Below are 16191 nucleotides of genomic sequence, written 5' to 3' on the forward strand. Positions count from 1 at the left end.
AGAAAGTGAAAGAAGCCCATCATATATATATATATATATATATACATCATCATCATCATTTAATGTCCATTTTCCATGCTGGCATGGGTTGGACGGTTCAACTGGGGTCTGGGAAGCCAGGTGACAGCTGCAGACTCCAATCTGATCTGGCAATGTTTCTACAGCTGGATGCCCTTCCTAATGCCAACCACTCTGAGAGTGTAGTGGGTGCTTTTTACATGCCACCGGCACAGGGACCAGAGGGGATGGCATCGACCACATTTGGATGGTGCTTCTTTTTTGTGCCACCAGCACAGGAGCCAGTCAAGGCAGCACTGACATTGGCCACATTCGGATGGTGCTTTTTATGTGCCACCGGCATCACCCAAAACTACAATTTCTATTTGATTGTGGTTTGATTTGATTTTGATGTTGATGTACTTGACTCAATAGATCTCAAGCACGGCATGTCACCCTATGATCAAAAGATACTTTTTTGAGTGGGCTAGTTATGCGTCACTGGTGTAGGCTACAGCTGTGATCTCACTTTATTTGCTGGGTCTTTTCAATCACAGCATATCTCTAGAGGTCTCGGTCTTTCATCATTGCCTCTGTGAGGCCCAACATTTGAAAGGTCATGCTTCACCACCTCATCTTATATGTTCCTGGGTCTCCCTCTACCACAAGTTCCTTCCACTGTTTGGGAGTGGCACTTCTTCACACAACTCTTCTCATCCATCCATAGTACATGACTATACCAGTGCAGACGTCTCTCTTGCATGCCACATCTGATGCTTCTTATGTCCAACATTTCTTTCAGAGCACTTACACTCTGTTGTGTGTGCACACTGACATTACACATCCAGCGGATCATGCTAGCTTCATATTTTTTAGGCCTACACATGTCTTCAGCAGTCACAGCCCATGTTTCACTGCTGTGAAGCATGACAGTTCACACACATGCATCGTACAATCTACCTTTCACTCTGAGTGAGAGGCCCTTTGTCACCAGTTAGCGTAGAAGCTTTCTAAACTTTGCCCAGGATATTTTTATTCTAGTGGTAACACTCTCTGAGCATCCACCCCCACTACAGACTTGGTCACCTAGGTAGCTGTCCTCATCCATACACAACACATGACTCTACCAGCACACCACATCTGACGCTTGCACACCACATCTGACGCTTGCACACCACATCTGATGCTTGCACACCACATCTGATGCTTCTTATGTCCAACTTTTCTCTCAGGGTGCTTATGCATTGTCATGTATGCACACTGACATTACACATCCAGTGGAGCATACTAGCTTCACTCCTTGCAATCTTACGCATGTGCTCAGCAGTCACATCCCATGCCCATGTTTCACTGCCATGTAGCATGGCTGTTCACACACATGCATCATACAGTCTACCTTTTAATCTGAGCAAGAGGCCCTTTGTCACCAGCAAAAGTAGGAGCACTCTGAAATTTGCCCAGGCTATTGTTATTCTAGCAGTTACACCCTCAGAGCATCAACCCCCACTACTGACTTGGTTACCTAGGTAACAGAAGCTATCAACTACTTCTAGTTTTTATCCCCTGGCATGTGACAGAAGCTGTTTTCTGCACATCTTCAGTGTTTATTGCCCCTGAGCAATTGCCACACACAAAAACTATCTTTCCAGTTAACCTTCCTTTGATATTGCTGCACCTCTTATGTGTCCATAGCTTACACTGGGTACATCTTATGGAGTTTCTACCTACGCCTTTTCTACAGATTGAGCAGGGCCATCTACCTGAAGGGATTTGTGATTTGTTTACCTTCCTACTTAGTAACACTTTGGTTTTTGCTAGGTTGACTCTAAGGCCCTTCGATTCTAAACCTTGCTTCCACACCTGAAATTTGTTCTCTAGTTCTGGTAGTGATTCTGCTATGAGGGCCAAGTCATCAGCATAGAGGAACTTCCCGGGGCAACAAGAAAATGAGATGACAAAGGAGAAAAAATGTTATGTAGTGAACTTTGATGTTTTTTTGTAACTGCTTCTTATCTTTGTCATCTCATTTTCTTATTACAGCTCTGCACTCATCTAATGCTTCATTCTGAAGGCTATGTATATTGACTTCTACATCAGGTTTTTAGTCTCACAATGCCAAAAAAAATGTGTGTGTGTGTGTGTGTGTGGTGCGTGCGTGTGTGTGTGGTGCGTGCGTGTGTGTGTGGTGCGTGCGTGTGTGCACATGTCTTTGTCCCCCACAACTGCTTGACAACCAGTGCTGGTGTGTTTAGGTCCCCATAACTTAGTGGTTCACCAAAAGAAACTGACAGGATAAGTACCAGGCTTTTAAAACAATGAAGTACTGAAGTCAATTCATTCGAATAAAATTTTTTCAAGGCAGTGCCCTAGTATGGCCACAGTCTAATGACTGAAACAAGTAAAAAAATAGAAGAGAAAAGATAGATATTATACCTTCTCACCAGAAGATGGTTTGAATTTGGTAGGTTTAAATGCCATTGCTGATGGTGACCGCCATAAAAGAATGGGAGGCAATGGCACGTTCCTCTCTGGTACAGTGGGTTCCTTATCAAGCATACAGACACTGTTGTTAACTTCATACATTTTGGACTCTTCTTTCTGGAACTTTATTAAAGAATCCAAAGATTTCTGAAAGTAATAATGAAAAGAAAGGTTGTTTTAATTATTAAAAGATAAGTTGTGAGTTCATTAGTAATATAACTAAATCTCAGTAATGGGGTATCTATATTGGAAGATGGAGTAAAAAGCAAATGACAGTGTTTTAACAGGTGTCAAATATAGTAAACTGCAAACCCGAATGCCTTATACTATTTTGTCTCTCCATCTACATTCTGAGTTCAAATCCTGCTGGAATTAACTTTATCTTTCATCCTGCAGAGACCAACAAAAGTATACTGGAACAAGAAATGGTTATCAAAACCTATGATAATGATTTATGAGATTAAAACCATCGCTTTTAGAAATTAAACATATTTTTAATATTCATATTAATAATGTGTTTCACTGGTTTTGATCTTTGACTATCATCAACTTTCTTATTCCTAGATATACGCATAGTAAGGGACTGGACTTCTGTCCAGTCTGGAACTATGTACATATCTAGGAATAAGACAGCTGATGACAATTTGAAGATCAAATTGGTCAAAAATTTAAAGCAAATATTCCAAAATGTTTTATCTCTGAAGTTAATAAACTGAAAAAGTATAAACTTATTAACATCAACTAACCCCAGATTTGACAGAAGTCCAGTCCTTTACTATGCACATATCTAGGAATAATCCCAGATATTGAAAGATTTTAACATTATTCAGTTCAAAATCTCTTATTCTAATCATCTTTAAAATAGGTGAAAGCAACAGCTAAGTATGATTTTTGTTACAATTGAAGCTTCTATTGACAAAAATCAGATTTGTGCCATACGATGTACCTGAATAATTCAATTTCAAAATAAGATAGTATTTATATTGCTATCTAATATTGATTTCAAAGTTTGGCACAAAGCTAGCAGTTTCAGAAGAGATATGTCAATTACGTCAACACCAGCACTCAACTGGTACTTATTGTATCAACTCCAAAATGATGAAAGGCAAAATCAACCTCAACAGATTTTGAACTCAGAACATAAAATGCCACTAAGCATTTGTCCAACATGCTAATGATTCTGCCAGCTTGCTGCTCTATATCGATTTCTTATATAAAACCTGTTTATTGCAATTGTTTCAAGAATATACTGATGTTTACTCTTTTTTTCCTTTGTTATCACCATCACTGCTGTTACCACCATTGTCAACATCCATGCCATTATCTTCCTTATCATCAGCACCATTATTGCCAGCACAAACACCATCATCATCATAAACATTGCTATTACTTTTAGTAGTGTAATTCTCCAAGCTTTCAGCAAATTATGATTGTGCATTTATAATATATCACCACCAATTGACAAAAATAAGACAAGAATAGACTTTTCATTCTCTTCTCTTGATTACAGTTCTTTTACCAAGTATTTAATCACTTCCTAATCATACTGCTGCAAACCACCAAATCATAGCAGCCATTCATCTTATCTGCCACTTAAAATTTTGAAATATTAAAGTAGAGAGAAGTTATATCTCACCAATTTTGTAATAAAACAGAACACTGATTCCTTTGACTGACCAAGATGTGAGATGACTAACAAAATTCACTTAAACCAGGGTTATTAAAAGAAGTATTTTACAAAAGATTGGGATAACTGATAACAATCTTTCATTTATTCCACAATCTTGTGGCTGTAAGGCATAAATAAACATTGCTCTTATCTTGAAATGCATTCAGCAACTGTAAATCCAAATGTCAGGTTACAGGAACCAGCAAAAACTTGACAACTGTATCCTCATGTGCCCTCTACTTGAGCTTCTGGCCAGAAAGAACTACTCCCCTAAAATCGTTCCCCAAAACACCTCCATCCAACTCAATGCATTGCAAAGAAAAGTGGTCATTTAAATATGCTGTTTCTTGATGTGACATCAATTCCCCTCGCTTCCAGTCCTACATCCTCGTCACTCACTTCATTCCTCCACAAATGCTTAATTTAGTGTAATGATAGTTGCTTTCCTTATGGAGGACATACCTCAGTACTATATCCCCATGACCCTCTCAAGAATATTCAGTGGAGATGATGGATAGATGGATGGATACTTAATTTTGTTGCTCACTTGAGTAAGTTAAACTGGCTACTTTTATGCTATACACCTTTTAGGGAAAACACTCAGCTAACAAAAAACCATATACAACAATTCACTTCATACAAAAATACATAGGCAGAGCTTACCTGCAATATTTCTTTTTTTGATTCATTTGACACCACAGCAGCTTGCATTTTCAGGAGGGCTTTCAACAAATTATGGGAGCCACATTCATTCAGTAACATCTCATAAGTGACCATGGAAGTGTCTTCTTTTTTCTGGAATGTGGAAGCCAAAAGAAAATGCTTACTGAAAATTTCTTTTTAAAAACAAGCATAAAATAGTTTAGTTTCTTTTTAATTAACTTGTTTCTTTCTCACTTGTGGTGAGGGTTTAGAATATATACAAGGAGGTACCCAAAAGTAATGGGAAACATTCTCAGTAAAACAAACCCATTGTAGTTCAGGCTTCAGCTGTTAGAAGCCACTTGATGTGACCCTCGGGCATCAGTCTGCCAACCAGCGGCATCTTGTAAGGTCATACTGTCATGTGGTGCGTCTTTGTTTTGCAGTGCTTCTCCCTTATTCAATGATTTTTGTGGTGGCTGAAATGAAGAAACAGCATGCTTCTATGAAATTCTGTTTTCTGCTAGGGAAAACAGTGGCCAAAACAGTTGTCATCCTTCAAACAGCTTACAAGGATGCTACCATGAGCAAAACACAAGTTTATGATGGTTTTCATGCTTTAGGAATGATCACTTGTCACTTGAAGACAAACTTCATTCAGGGCAACTGTTGACCTCCTGAATGAATGGAAACATCATGGAAATTCATGAACAGATTTTGGAGGACCGTTGCTGAACAATTGACAAACTTGTTGATATAACTAGTGTGTCCTGAGCGAGGAATTGCAAATGAAAAGAGTTGTAGCAAAATTTGTGCCTCGCTTGCTCACAGAAGATCAAAAGCAGTCACAACTGAATGCATATCATGAACTGAAAGAACAGTTAGAAGTTGATCTGAATCTTTTTTCAAAGGTCATCACTGGTGCTATGGAATTTGCAGATGTGGAAGAGGTGAAGGAAAAAATGACAGAGGTGTTAAAAGGCATCACTTCACAAGAGTTCCAGGACTTCTTCAGACAGTGGAAAATGCATCTGGACTGATGCATTGCTTCAAATAAAGAATACTTTGAAGGCAATAAAAGTGTAAACATGTAAAGCTAAGTGAATAAAACTGCAAAATTCCAGTTTCTCTTGAATACCCTTTCATTTATCTTTTACTTGTTTCAGTCATTTGACTGCAGCCATGCTGGGGAAAACAAATCAGCCCCAGGGCTTATTTTTTTGAGCCAGGTACTTATTCTATCAGTCTCTTTTGCTGAACCACTAAGTTACAGGGCTTTAAACACCAACATCAGTTGTCAAGTGGAGGGAGGGGTGTAAGCACTGACACAAAGGCACACATACATTAATATATACTTACATATACATACATACATATATATATATATATATATGGGGTTCTTTCAGTTTCTGGTTATCAAATCCACTCACAAGGCTTTGGTCAGCCTGAGGCTGTAGTAGGAGACACTTGCCCAAGATGCCATGCAGTGGGACAGAAAATGGAACCATGTGGTTGGAAAGCAAGCTTCTTACCACACAGTCATGTCTGCAGCTATATATGTGCACACGTTTATACACACACACACACACACGCATATATATATCCAGCCGAGTAACCTTGTATTTCCTCTACAGCAAGACACCTATTTCTGTCTCTCTGTCTCACTATAACCTTTCATCATCTGACACACACAAGATCACCTCCTCCCATGCTCTCTCCCCTCTCAAAAGATTTTTGTCTTGCAGGTTACTTGGTGACCCTGTCAGTGCAGGCGCCACTTAAACAGCATCCAGTCCACACCGTAAAGTGGTTGGCATTTGGAAGAGCATCCAACTGTAAAAAACCTTGCCAAAACTGACCTCACCTGTACTTGTGCCATATAAACAGCACTTCGTGCACTCTGCTGTGTGGTTGGTGTTAGGAAGGGCATCCAGCTGTAAAACTTCTGCCAAAACAGTCATAGAAGTCTGGTGCATTCTTCTGCCTGGCTAGCTCCTGTCAAACCTTCACACCCATGGAAGGGGGATGTTAAACGATGATGATGATGATGATGTTGATGATATATTTATATATCATCGTTGTCGTCGTTTAACGTCCGCTTTCCATGCTGGCATGGGTTGGACAATTTGATTGAGGGCTGGCAAGCCAGAAGGCTGCACCAGGCTCTAATCTGATCTGGCAAACTTTCTACAGCTGGATGCCCTTCCTAAAACCAACTACTCCAAGAGTGTAGTGGGTGCTTTTTATGTGCCACTGGCATGAGGGCCAATCAGGCGGTACTGGCATCGACCACGCTTGAATGGTGCTTTCTACATGCCACTGGCATGGGAGCCAGGCAGGCACCACTGGCAACGACCACACTGAAATGGTGCTTTTTATGACAGGAGCCAGTCAGGCAGCACAGGAGCCAGTCAGGTGACACTGGCAATGATCTCGCTCAAATGGTACTTTTTACGTGCCACCAGCACAGGACCAGTCAGGCAACACTGACATTGACCACACTCAAATGGTACTTTTTATGTGTCACTAGCACATGTGCCAAACAGGAGATACTGTCATCGGCCACGACAATGACTCCACTTGACTCAACAGGTCCATGCAAGTGCAGCTCATTGACCAATGACTGAAGGCTACTCCTAGATGGGCTGGTTATGCTGCATTGGCACAGGCCACAGTTATGGTCTCACTTGGCCTGCCAGGCCCTCTCAAGCACAGTACATTTCCAAAGGTCTTGGTCACTCGTCATCATCTCCGCAAAGCCCAACGTTCGAAGGTCATGTTTCACCACTTCATCCAATGTCTTCTTGGCTCTACCTCTTCTACAGGTTCCCACCAGTTAGGGTGTGACATTTTTTTTACACAGCTGTCCTTATCCATATGCAGCACATGACCAGACCATCACAGTCATCTCTCTTGCACACCACATCTGATGCTTCTTAGGTCCAACTTTTCTCTCAGAGTGCTTACGCATTGTCATGTATGCACACTGACATTACACATCCAGTGGAGCATACTAGCTTCACTCCTTGCAAGCTTACGCATGTCCTCAGCAGTCACATCCCATGCCCATGTTTCACTGCCATGTAGCATGGCTGTTCACACACATGCATCATACAGTCTACCTTTTAATCTGAGCAAGAGGCCCTTTGTCACTAGCAGAGGTAAGAGCACTCTGAAATTTGCCCAGGCTATTGTTATTCTAGCAGCTATACTCTCAGAGCATCAACCCCCACTACTGACTTGGTTACCTAGGTAACAGAAGCTATCAACTACTTCTAGTTTTTATCCCCTGGCATGTGACAGAAGCTGTTTTCTGCACATCTTCAGTGTTTATTGCCCCTGAGCAATTGCCACACACAAAAACTATCTTCTCAGTTAGCCTTCCTTTGATATTGCTGCACCTCTTATGTGTCCATAGCTTACACTGGGTATATCTTATGGAGTTTTTACCTATGCCTTTTTTACAGATTGAGCAGGGCCATCTACCTGAAGGGATTTGTGATTTGTTTACCTTCCTACTTAGTAAGACTTTGGTTTTTGCTAGGTTGCCGTTACGTTCTGAGTTCAAATTCCATCGAGGTCGACTTTGCCTTTCATCCTTTCGGGGGTCAATAAATTAGGTACCAGTTATGTACTGGGGTCGATATAATCGACTTAATCCGTTTGTCTGTTCTTGTCCCCTCTGTGTTTAGCCCCTTGTGGGTAGTAAAAAAATAGGTTTTTGCTAGGTTGACTCTAAGGCCCTTCAATTCTAGACCTTGCTTCCACACCTGAAACTTCTCCTCTAGTTCTGATAGTGACTCATCTATTAGAGTAAGGTCATCAACATAGAGAAGCTCCCAGAGGCATCTTGTCTTGAATTCCTCTGTTAATGCCTGGAGGACTATGATGAATAAGATGGGGCTGAGGACTGATCCTTGGTGGACCCCTACCCAGAATTCTTCACTATACTTATTGACATTTATTTATTTATTTATTTATTTATATCTATATATAGCCAGATTAGAAATTTTATACATATTTGAAACTTCAAAATATTGTTTCCTGATCACAGCTTTGTCTGTTATCCTTCAGAGTTATTAAATAAATATCAATAATATATTAGTGTTTATAGAACTACTTTTATTTATACTCAATAAAATTGACTTTCTACATGTTTATATTGAAGGCTAATTCATTCAGCACTTGACTCAAAGATTTATTAGTGTCAACTAAATTGATTTGAACAATTTATTACTGTAGTTCATAGAATGACAACTACTAATAAATGCAATCGCAATTGATAGTGGTGGCAGTGGTAGCAGTGATGTTTAATATCTATGATCCATGCTGGTATGGGTTGGATGGTTTGATAGGATCCAACAAGTTCAAAAACTGCATCATGTTACAGTATTTGCTTTGGTATAGTTTCTTCGGCTGGATGGTCTTCCTCACGCCAACTACTTTATAGTGTGTACTGGGTGTTTTTTCATGGAACTAGCACAAGTGAGGTCATCATACAGCCAGTAAGACCAAAATCTCCTTTGATTTATTAAGATTACAGTAAAGGGTAAATGTAACGAGAAATATAACAGCATTTTATAGATTTGTGGAATTTTGATTTAGCCCATTTTTAATGTCAGTAAAAGAAATCTTTAAAAACCTGGTAAGTTACTCCAATCAGTGACTCGGCACAGTAAAAAGTGATGTTATTTCCATGTCATGATAAAATCTATTACATTGGTGGCTTCTTAAATTCTTAGAAAAGAGTCAAATTTGAGTATACTGCATGCCAGTATATGCGTTTAAGTGATTACTTAGCATATGGATAGAGACTTCATACTTTTTATTGAAGAACCATTATTTGATGCTTTGGTATATGACATAAGCTATCTCACTTTTGCTGGAATATAAATGTTAATCTAAGATCTGAGAATTTGACCTCTGGCACACTGATATCTGGTCTGAAAAGAAGTATTTTGATACCAACCTACACAAAACTGCTTCTGATTCTATGAAACTAAAGAAACCATTTTCAAGTGTTCCTATTTAAATTAAAACTGTTCAACATAATTTTAAATCTGGTGATTTATTAAATTACATTATAAATACCATAATAATAATAGAATAATAAATAAATTTATTAAATTTCACCAAAATTTTGATTAATTAATTGAAATATAATGTATTTCATTAGAAATAAGGTCACAAAAGGGTTAAAATATCCTTAAAGTTCATTAATTATTGGTTATCATTTTTATATTTAATCAAATGGGACTTTGTTATGACACACAGCAGACTATCATCATACTCATTAATTTCCAGCAAATTCAATATTCCACTACTGAGACAGACTCTGCCTGGCAAACCAGTGTTCTGCAGGAAAGTGGTTGGAAGGAATTCTATGAAACTGAATTGAAAAACAAATGTGATCTATACTTATAATGAAAGGTATTTAAATAAGAAAACATACGTTGATAGCTGTGATTTTAGCTAGTTTCCCAACTGCTCCAATATGTTATTCCAATATATTTCAATAGATTAATTTTCCCCTTCCACCTTAGAACATCGTGTATCTTAGGGATGTCTTTTTTAAAACTAATTATTACAGAAAATGTTAAACATCTATGTTAATCAGAAACAAACGTATAAAGATGATTATGAAAACAAGCTTTTATTAAATTTGTTGTATTTAAACATATTTTATTTCCCTATAAAATAATTTCTCGATTAAATACCCAAGATAAAATTGGCACAAAACTGATGACTGATTAACATTTCCTTAATCAGGGTCAGGGTTACATTAATCAGTTGACTTATCTTTCTCTTTCTTTGGATCTTAAACTAGAAATATATTTGGAACAAAAAAAAAAATCATGTAGTATATAAAGCCTTCTGTAATTTCCATTAACTCTGCTTTAATTTTTTAAATCAGCCATGATCCAGAAATACAGAAGAAAAAATGAAATCAGTGAATAAATAATCAATGTTCCCTTGTTCTCAAATATATATCATGCCAAGAGAAACTTGTGTTTCTCGCAAGAAATTTTTGGGACATGCCTAACTACTCACAGTATTACTATAGGTAATTGTGAGGTTGAAGAGCTAGAACAAGGTCTCATTTGTGGTCCTATAGGTGACCTTGGTCACCAAAATGAGATAAAGCTAATCAATGAACTAATACTAGGGTAAATATTTCTTTGCCCCTAGAGCTTGAGGGATTGTCTAGGGATGTTGGTAAGAGGTCTGATGGACTCTTAGCCCTTGGGCTAGAGGCACATGGGATGTCATCATTAGTGACTTGTCTACTCCTTACATGTCTTTAATGTTGTAGCAGATATGTGGATTAATACAGCCTTAGCTGAATGAAATACTGTAATCTGCCAGCAAATTATATTTTTCAATCTGTGGCTTTTGAGATCTTATGGGATGTCAGACTGCTGACAAGTAAGTTTTAGACTTCTTTAATTTATTATCAAAGATTTCCTTCATTTATTATCAAGAATTTTCTCTTTTCTCTATTTGGAAAACTTTTTGTTAGGGACTGAATTAGAAAGCTATGAAAATCAGAAGTTTCCATAATAAGGAAACAAGAGGCAAAGAGAAAACAGAGATGTTTGACAATGAAGTATATATTACAATAAACAAGACATGAAAAGTTTTATTACAAACCTTTTTAGAATTCTTTTTCGATGATTGTAAATCTCTTTTAAGATCTGATTTCACTGGACAAATATCTGTTCCTGAAAAGTAAATTGTCCCATAATTTAATAACTGAATCTGACATAGGCATAAAACACAGAGAATTCTCTTAAAAGATGTAATGTTATTAGAGCAGATAATATCAGTTATATTTAATTATGTTATATAACTGCATCATTTTCATCATCATTATGATAAAGGCATCAACAGTAGCAGCTGTATTGATGTCAATGAAGATAATGCATAATAACAGTGATAATGACAGTTGTAAATTAAATGTTAAGTACATATAATTTACACACAATGATAACATTTCTGTTGAAAAATATAATTGTTCTTGATCACTGACAGAATAGTAATATGCAACTTCATGTGAGATGTAATCCAAGATAATATTTCAAATTTATCATCACAAAATGTAAAACCTCTGAAGTTGTATTTCATTACTATATTTGGAAAATAACATTGATCTAATGAAGTGGGAAATTAATTGTCTGAACAAATTAACAAATGATTGATCATTATATTTTTATCTCAGTAAAGTCAAGGTTTTGTGTCTTACTTATCAGATTGCATGATACTCTATAGTAAATAAATAACAACTCAGTGTGTTGATCTCTTATAAAATGACAAAGGGGAGTCTCAAAGTTCAGAAGTTGATCTTTAGGAATTAATTTGTTGACATTCTCAGCTGCAGTCTTAACACTGTTTCCTGTTTCAGGGACCTGATTATTCACTTCCTAAACAGAGAAATATACAGAAACCATTATAAGTAATCAATCACAAAATTGATTAATTAATCAAACACACACATGTATGAACTATAGATATTCCAATAAACTACAAGAAAAAATCTCAGTTCAAGAAATTTTCAAAAGAAAATTATTGGAAAAAATTTTTTTATTATTTTTGAATCCTGGAAAATTAGCTGTGAACAAAAAGAGTTTGGAGACAAACAGAAAAACCAGTTAAGTATTTTGATTTGTATTTTGAGAGAGTAAACAATAATAAGCTATACAATATATTCTGAAACTATGAGTTAAATAAATCTGAATAGTAAGTCTCAGAAATAAGCTAATAGTTTAGGCTTCCAAATTGCATTGGTATAATTCATTTTGTCAGTAATCAAGAAAAAAGATGTCACAGTGACTCAATATGAGATGGAGTCTTAAATATCCTTTTCTACTCTAGGCACAAGGCCCGGTATTTTGGAGGAGGGGGGGCAGTTGATTAGATCAATCCCAGTACGCAGCTGATACTTAATTTATCGACCCAGCTTGCCACCTTTCTTAAATATCAATACATCTTGACTGAAAGGACTATTCTATATAGTATCATACATCTGGACATTGTAGGTACTCAGAATCCATGCTAGGTAGAAGTTTTTTGTCTGAAGCTTCTAGGAGATATAGTTGGAGAAAGTAAGTGTTAGGGAGAGGAAGAAGAATAGTAGGACCCCTGAGACCAAAGGAAGTTCTTCTTAGAGTAGAGATCTAGATGAAAAGCTTGTAGAAGGCTTTACTAAAGGCATGCAAGAGTTGGGGAAATGTTTTAAAACTAAGTAAAAGAAAAAATCTGCCAGCCTAAAACAGTCACAATATTTCAAATAGACTATCACACTGTTTCTGTTTACCATTTCCCAAATTTCACTCAGATGGCTTTGGTCAACCTAACACCATGCCAGAAGACACCAGCACAAGTTGCTGCACAGTACAGAGTGTCTTCATTTTTATATCTACATTCTTTGTGTGAAAATGACTGAAAATTATTTAATGTTCATTAGGCTAAAACAATTAGTTGAGGTGCATGGCTAAGTGGTTAGGATGTTGGACTCATGATCGTAAGATTATAGTTTCAGTTCCTGGATCAGGTAATGCAATATGTTCTAGAGCAAAACACTTCATTTCACCTAACTCCAGTCCACTCTGCAGGCAAAAATGAATAATCCTAGAGTGGACTGGGAAATTGGGAAACTGGCCTTATGGTTCGATATTACTCAGAAAGGAGCTGTATCATTTATCCTAAAACAAACCATACCAAAAAATTATTAATACATAATACTTATCTAAATTTCTGAGTGCTTCAAAAGTTATATGTATTACTAATTATCTTCAGAAAACAGCCAGAAGAGAAAAATATGAATGAATTTACATTGAAAGAATTTCTTTCTTAACCAAGATGTTTTCTAATAGTCGAAGCTGTTTAATAACCATACATATTGTGCTCTTACTTTTACAGTCAAAGCACTATGGGACATTGGACTCTCCTGTTTTGCAGTTAAACTGCGAGCTTGGTCAATATCTTTGAGGCCTTTCATTAGAATGCTTCTTGCTAATCTCAAAAAATCTTCTTTAGTCAATAGGTGAATATCTGATGGTATAAAAGAATCCTCAACTAAATTTGAATATGCAGAGTTTCCTTCTTTTCTAATTGACATTTCTGGTGGTGATGATGAAGACATCAAAAGCATTTCTTTTTTCTCTATATCTTCTGCAAAATAATAATAGCAATAAAAAAATAATAACTACAATGACAACAGAAAATTATATTTTTAATTGCTCCAAATATATTAGTTTCAAAAATTTTGGCACATGGCCAGCAATTTCAAGGAGGGGATACATTGATTACATCAACCCCAGTGTTCAACTGATATTTAATTTATCAACACCAAAAGGATGAAATGCAAAGTCGACCTTAGCATAATTTGAGCTCAGAACACAACAACAGATGAAATGCCACTAAGCATTCTGCCCAGCTTGCTAACAATTCTGCCAACTCATCACCTTATTTACTCCTAATATATATTCTCATGTATAACTGTAATATGTTTTACTGTGTACTGGTACTTTCCTTTTTTTATATATATATACAGTAGATAACATTGTGTTAAGACATTTTTCAGTCAGCATTACTATTATAACTGAAACATGTGCTACTTAAGTTCAATACATTTTAATAATTGATGACAAATTGGAAACCAGATTTTGTATAACTGATAAATCAACCAGTACATTACTGATAATCATATTTATGAATTATCCAGTATATGATAGAATATGATTTATGGAAATTTGAGGAAGGAAATGTAAAGTTAACACTGATGGTACTTGAAGACTGAATTGATGAGATGAATGAAATTAAAGTTTCCTCACATTACCACAATTTACAAATTTGATAGTGAGTCAGTCAAGTAAATTAAATTGGTCCCAGTAGGAATCTGGTAGTTATTTTACTGATTATGCAGATCCTGAAAATATGTTTGAACTTATTGGATACTCACAGAGAGACACATAGAGAAACATAGGAAGACAGATAATTTTTTATTCTTCTAAAAAGTAACTTAATAGTTTACAGTTCATTTTGCTGTCAGATCCACATTTCAAATGATAGACTTAAATGTCTATTGAAATGTTTTTATTTTATTAAGTTACCATGATTTCACACCCAAATTAAGATTTATCCCCACATAAATATGGATGTTCTGTTAGAACAAACTTTACTGCAGTTGATACAGTGAGAGAAATTCTCATATTAGCTTTTAGTGTAAAAAGCCAACATGAGAGTTTCTCATGCTTAAGTGGAGATAACGTGCATGTTTAAGTGGGGATAGATATTACCTCTCAGTTTTAATGCTGCCTCTGTCGCTGATATATATATTTTACCAACCTAAGTTAAGGATATTACAGATCCAACCACTTATTAAAATACTACACTAGAACAAAGTATATTTTTAAAGAACAAAATGTTAAATTCTATATATGTTCTCAAATAAATCTACTTAAATTATATCAGAATATCTATTAAATAAATGTGCTCATTTAGAAAGAAAAGCTTTTCATAATATTTTAAATTTATTTAAAGAAGACAGTCATTACTCCATGATTTCTTTCCTTGTGTTAAATTGGCGCAAACTTCTAAAAGTAAAGCCAGGCGAAGTGTAACTTCACTAAAAACTGTAAAATTATTGGAGGAGACATCACACCAACACATCACTGAGAAAATCACATCTAGAATAGGCAGCCACTGAAAAAAATATTAAAAACGTGTAAGTAACAGGTAATAAAATCATTGAAAATTAACAATGTTTGGAGAGTTGTTATATTGTACCTAGCATTGTTAGTGGTTGTTGGTTGTTGTTTTTTCTTTTACATAGTTCTAGGGAAAATTTCAATATATCTCCAATTACATAAATATAAAGGTACTCATGAAGTTGGTTTAATAGGTTTACCACAGGAACATCAAGATTATTAATGACAACAACAGCAACAATGGCAAGCAGAATTTTTTTTTACTTTACCCAAAGATGATCTCTACTTTCACCAACAGACCTGACCTCTCCCTGCCACTACTATTACTACTATGATTGCTGTTGTTGTCATCACTATTACTACTATATCTCAGTTGTTCTTCCTAATTTATTTCTCATCTTCAAGACTTCTTTCAAGAGGTGGAGTGGTAGGCACACAACACTGCCCATTTTAACACCACCATCTTACCCTTGAGTTAAGACTTACACTCTCATCCTCTATGGTTGCCCAAACACCCTAACCAGTTCTTCTCAAATATCTGAGTTGGAGAGAATACCTTGGATAAGGTTTTCTTTCTTAGATCCCACACATCACCTCTTCTCAACCCTTATCTATAACCTGTCTTTGCTGGCCAGGATACACTCGCAATTCAAATTTCTCTCCAAAAGGTAGTATCTGTACACATATAGACTC

At 36.4% G+C, this 16191-nt stretch overlaps 1 protein-coding gene across 1 annotated transcript in view; it reads right to left on the bottom strand.

Moving 5' to 3' along the window:
• The window catches only part of LOC115210519 (cilia- and flagella-associated protein 54-like), a 229776-nt gene that overhangs the window by 171086 nt on the left and 42499 nt on the right, over positions 1-16191 (bottom strand). The window contains exons 14-19 of the mRNA XM_036502203.1: positions 15346-15493; positions 13701-13960; positions 12033-12210; positions 11441-11511; positions 4811-4942; positions 2431-2625 (exon numbers count right to left, since the gene is read on the bottom strand). Coding sequence (XP_036358096.1) covers positions 2431-2625; positions 4811-4942; positions 11441-11511; positions 12033-12210; positions 13701-13960; positions 15346-15493 — 984 coding nt within the window. The remainder of the gene's footprint in view (positions 1-2430; positions 2626-4810; positions 4943-11440; positions 11512-12032; positions 12211-13700; positions 13961-15345; positions 15494-16191) is intronic.

The sequence above is a fragment of the Octopus sinensis genome, linkage group LG4 (genome assembly GCF_006345805.1).
Source record: "Octopus sinensis linkage group LG4, ASM634580v1, whole genome shotgun sequence".
NCBI lineage: Eukaryota > Metazoa > Mollusca > Cephalopoda > Octopoda > Octopodidae > Octopus > Octopus sinensis.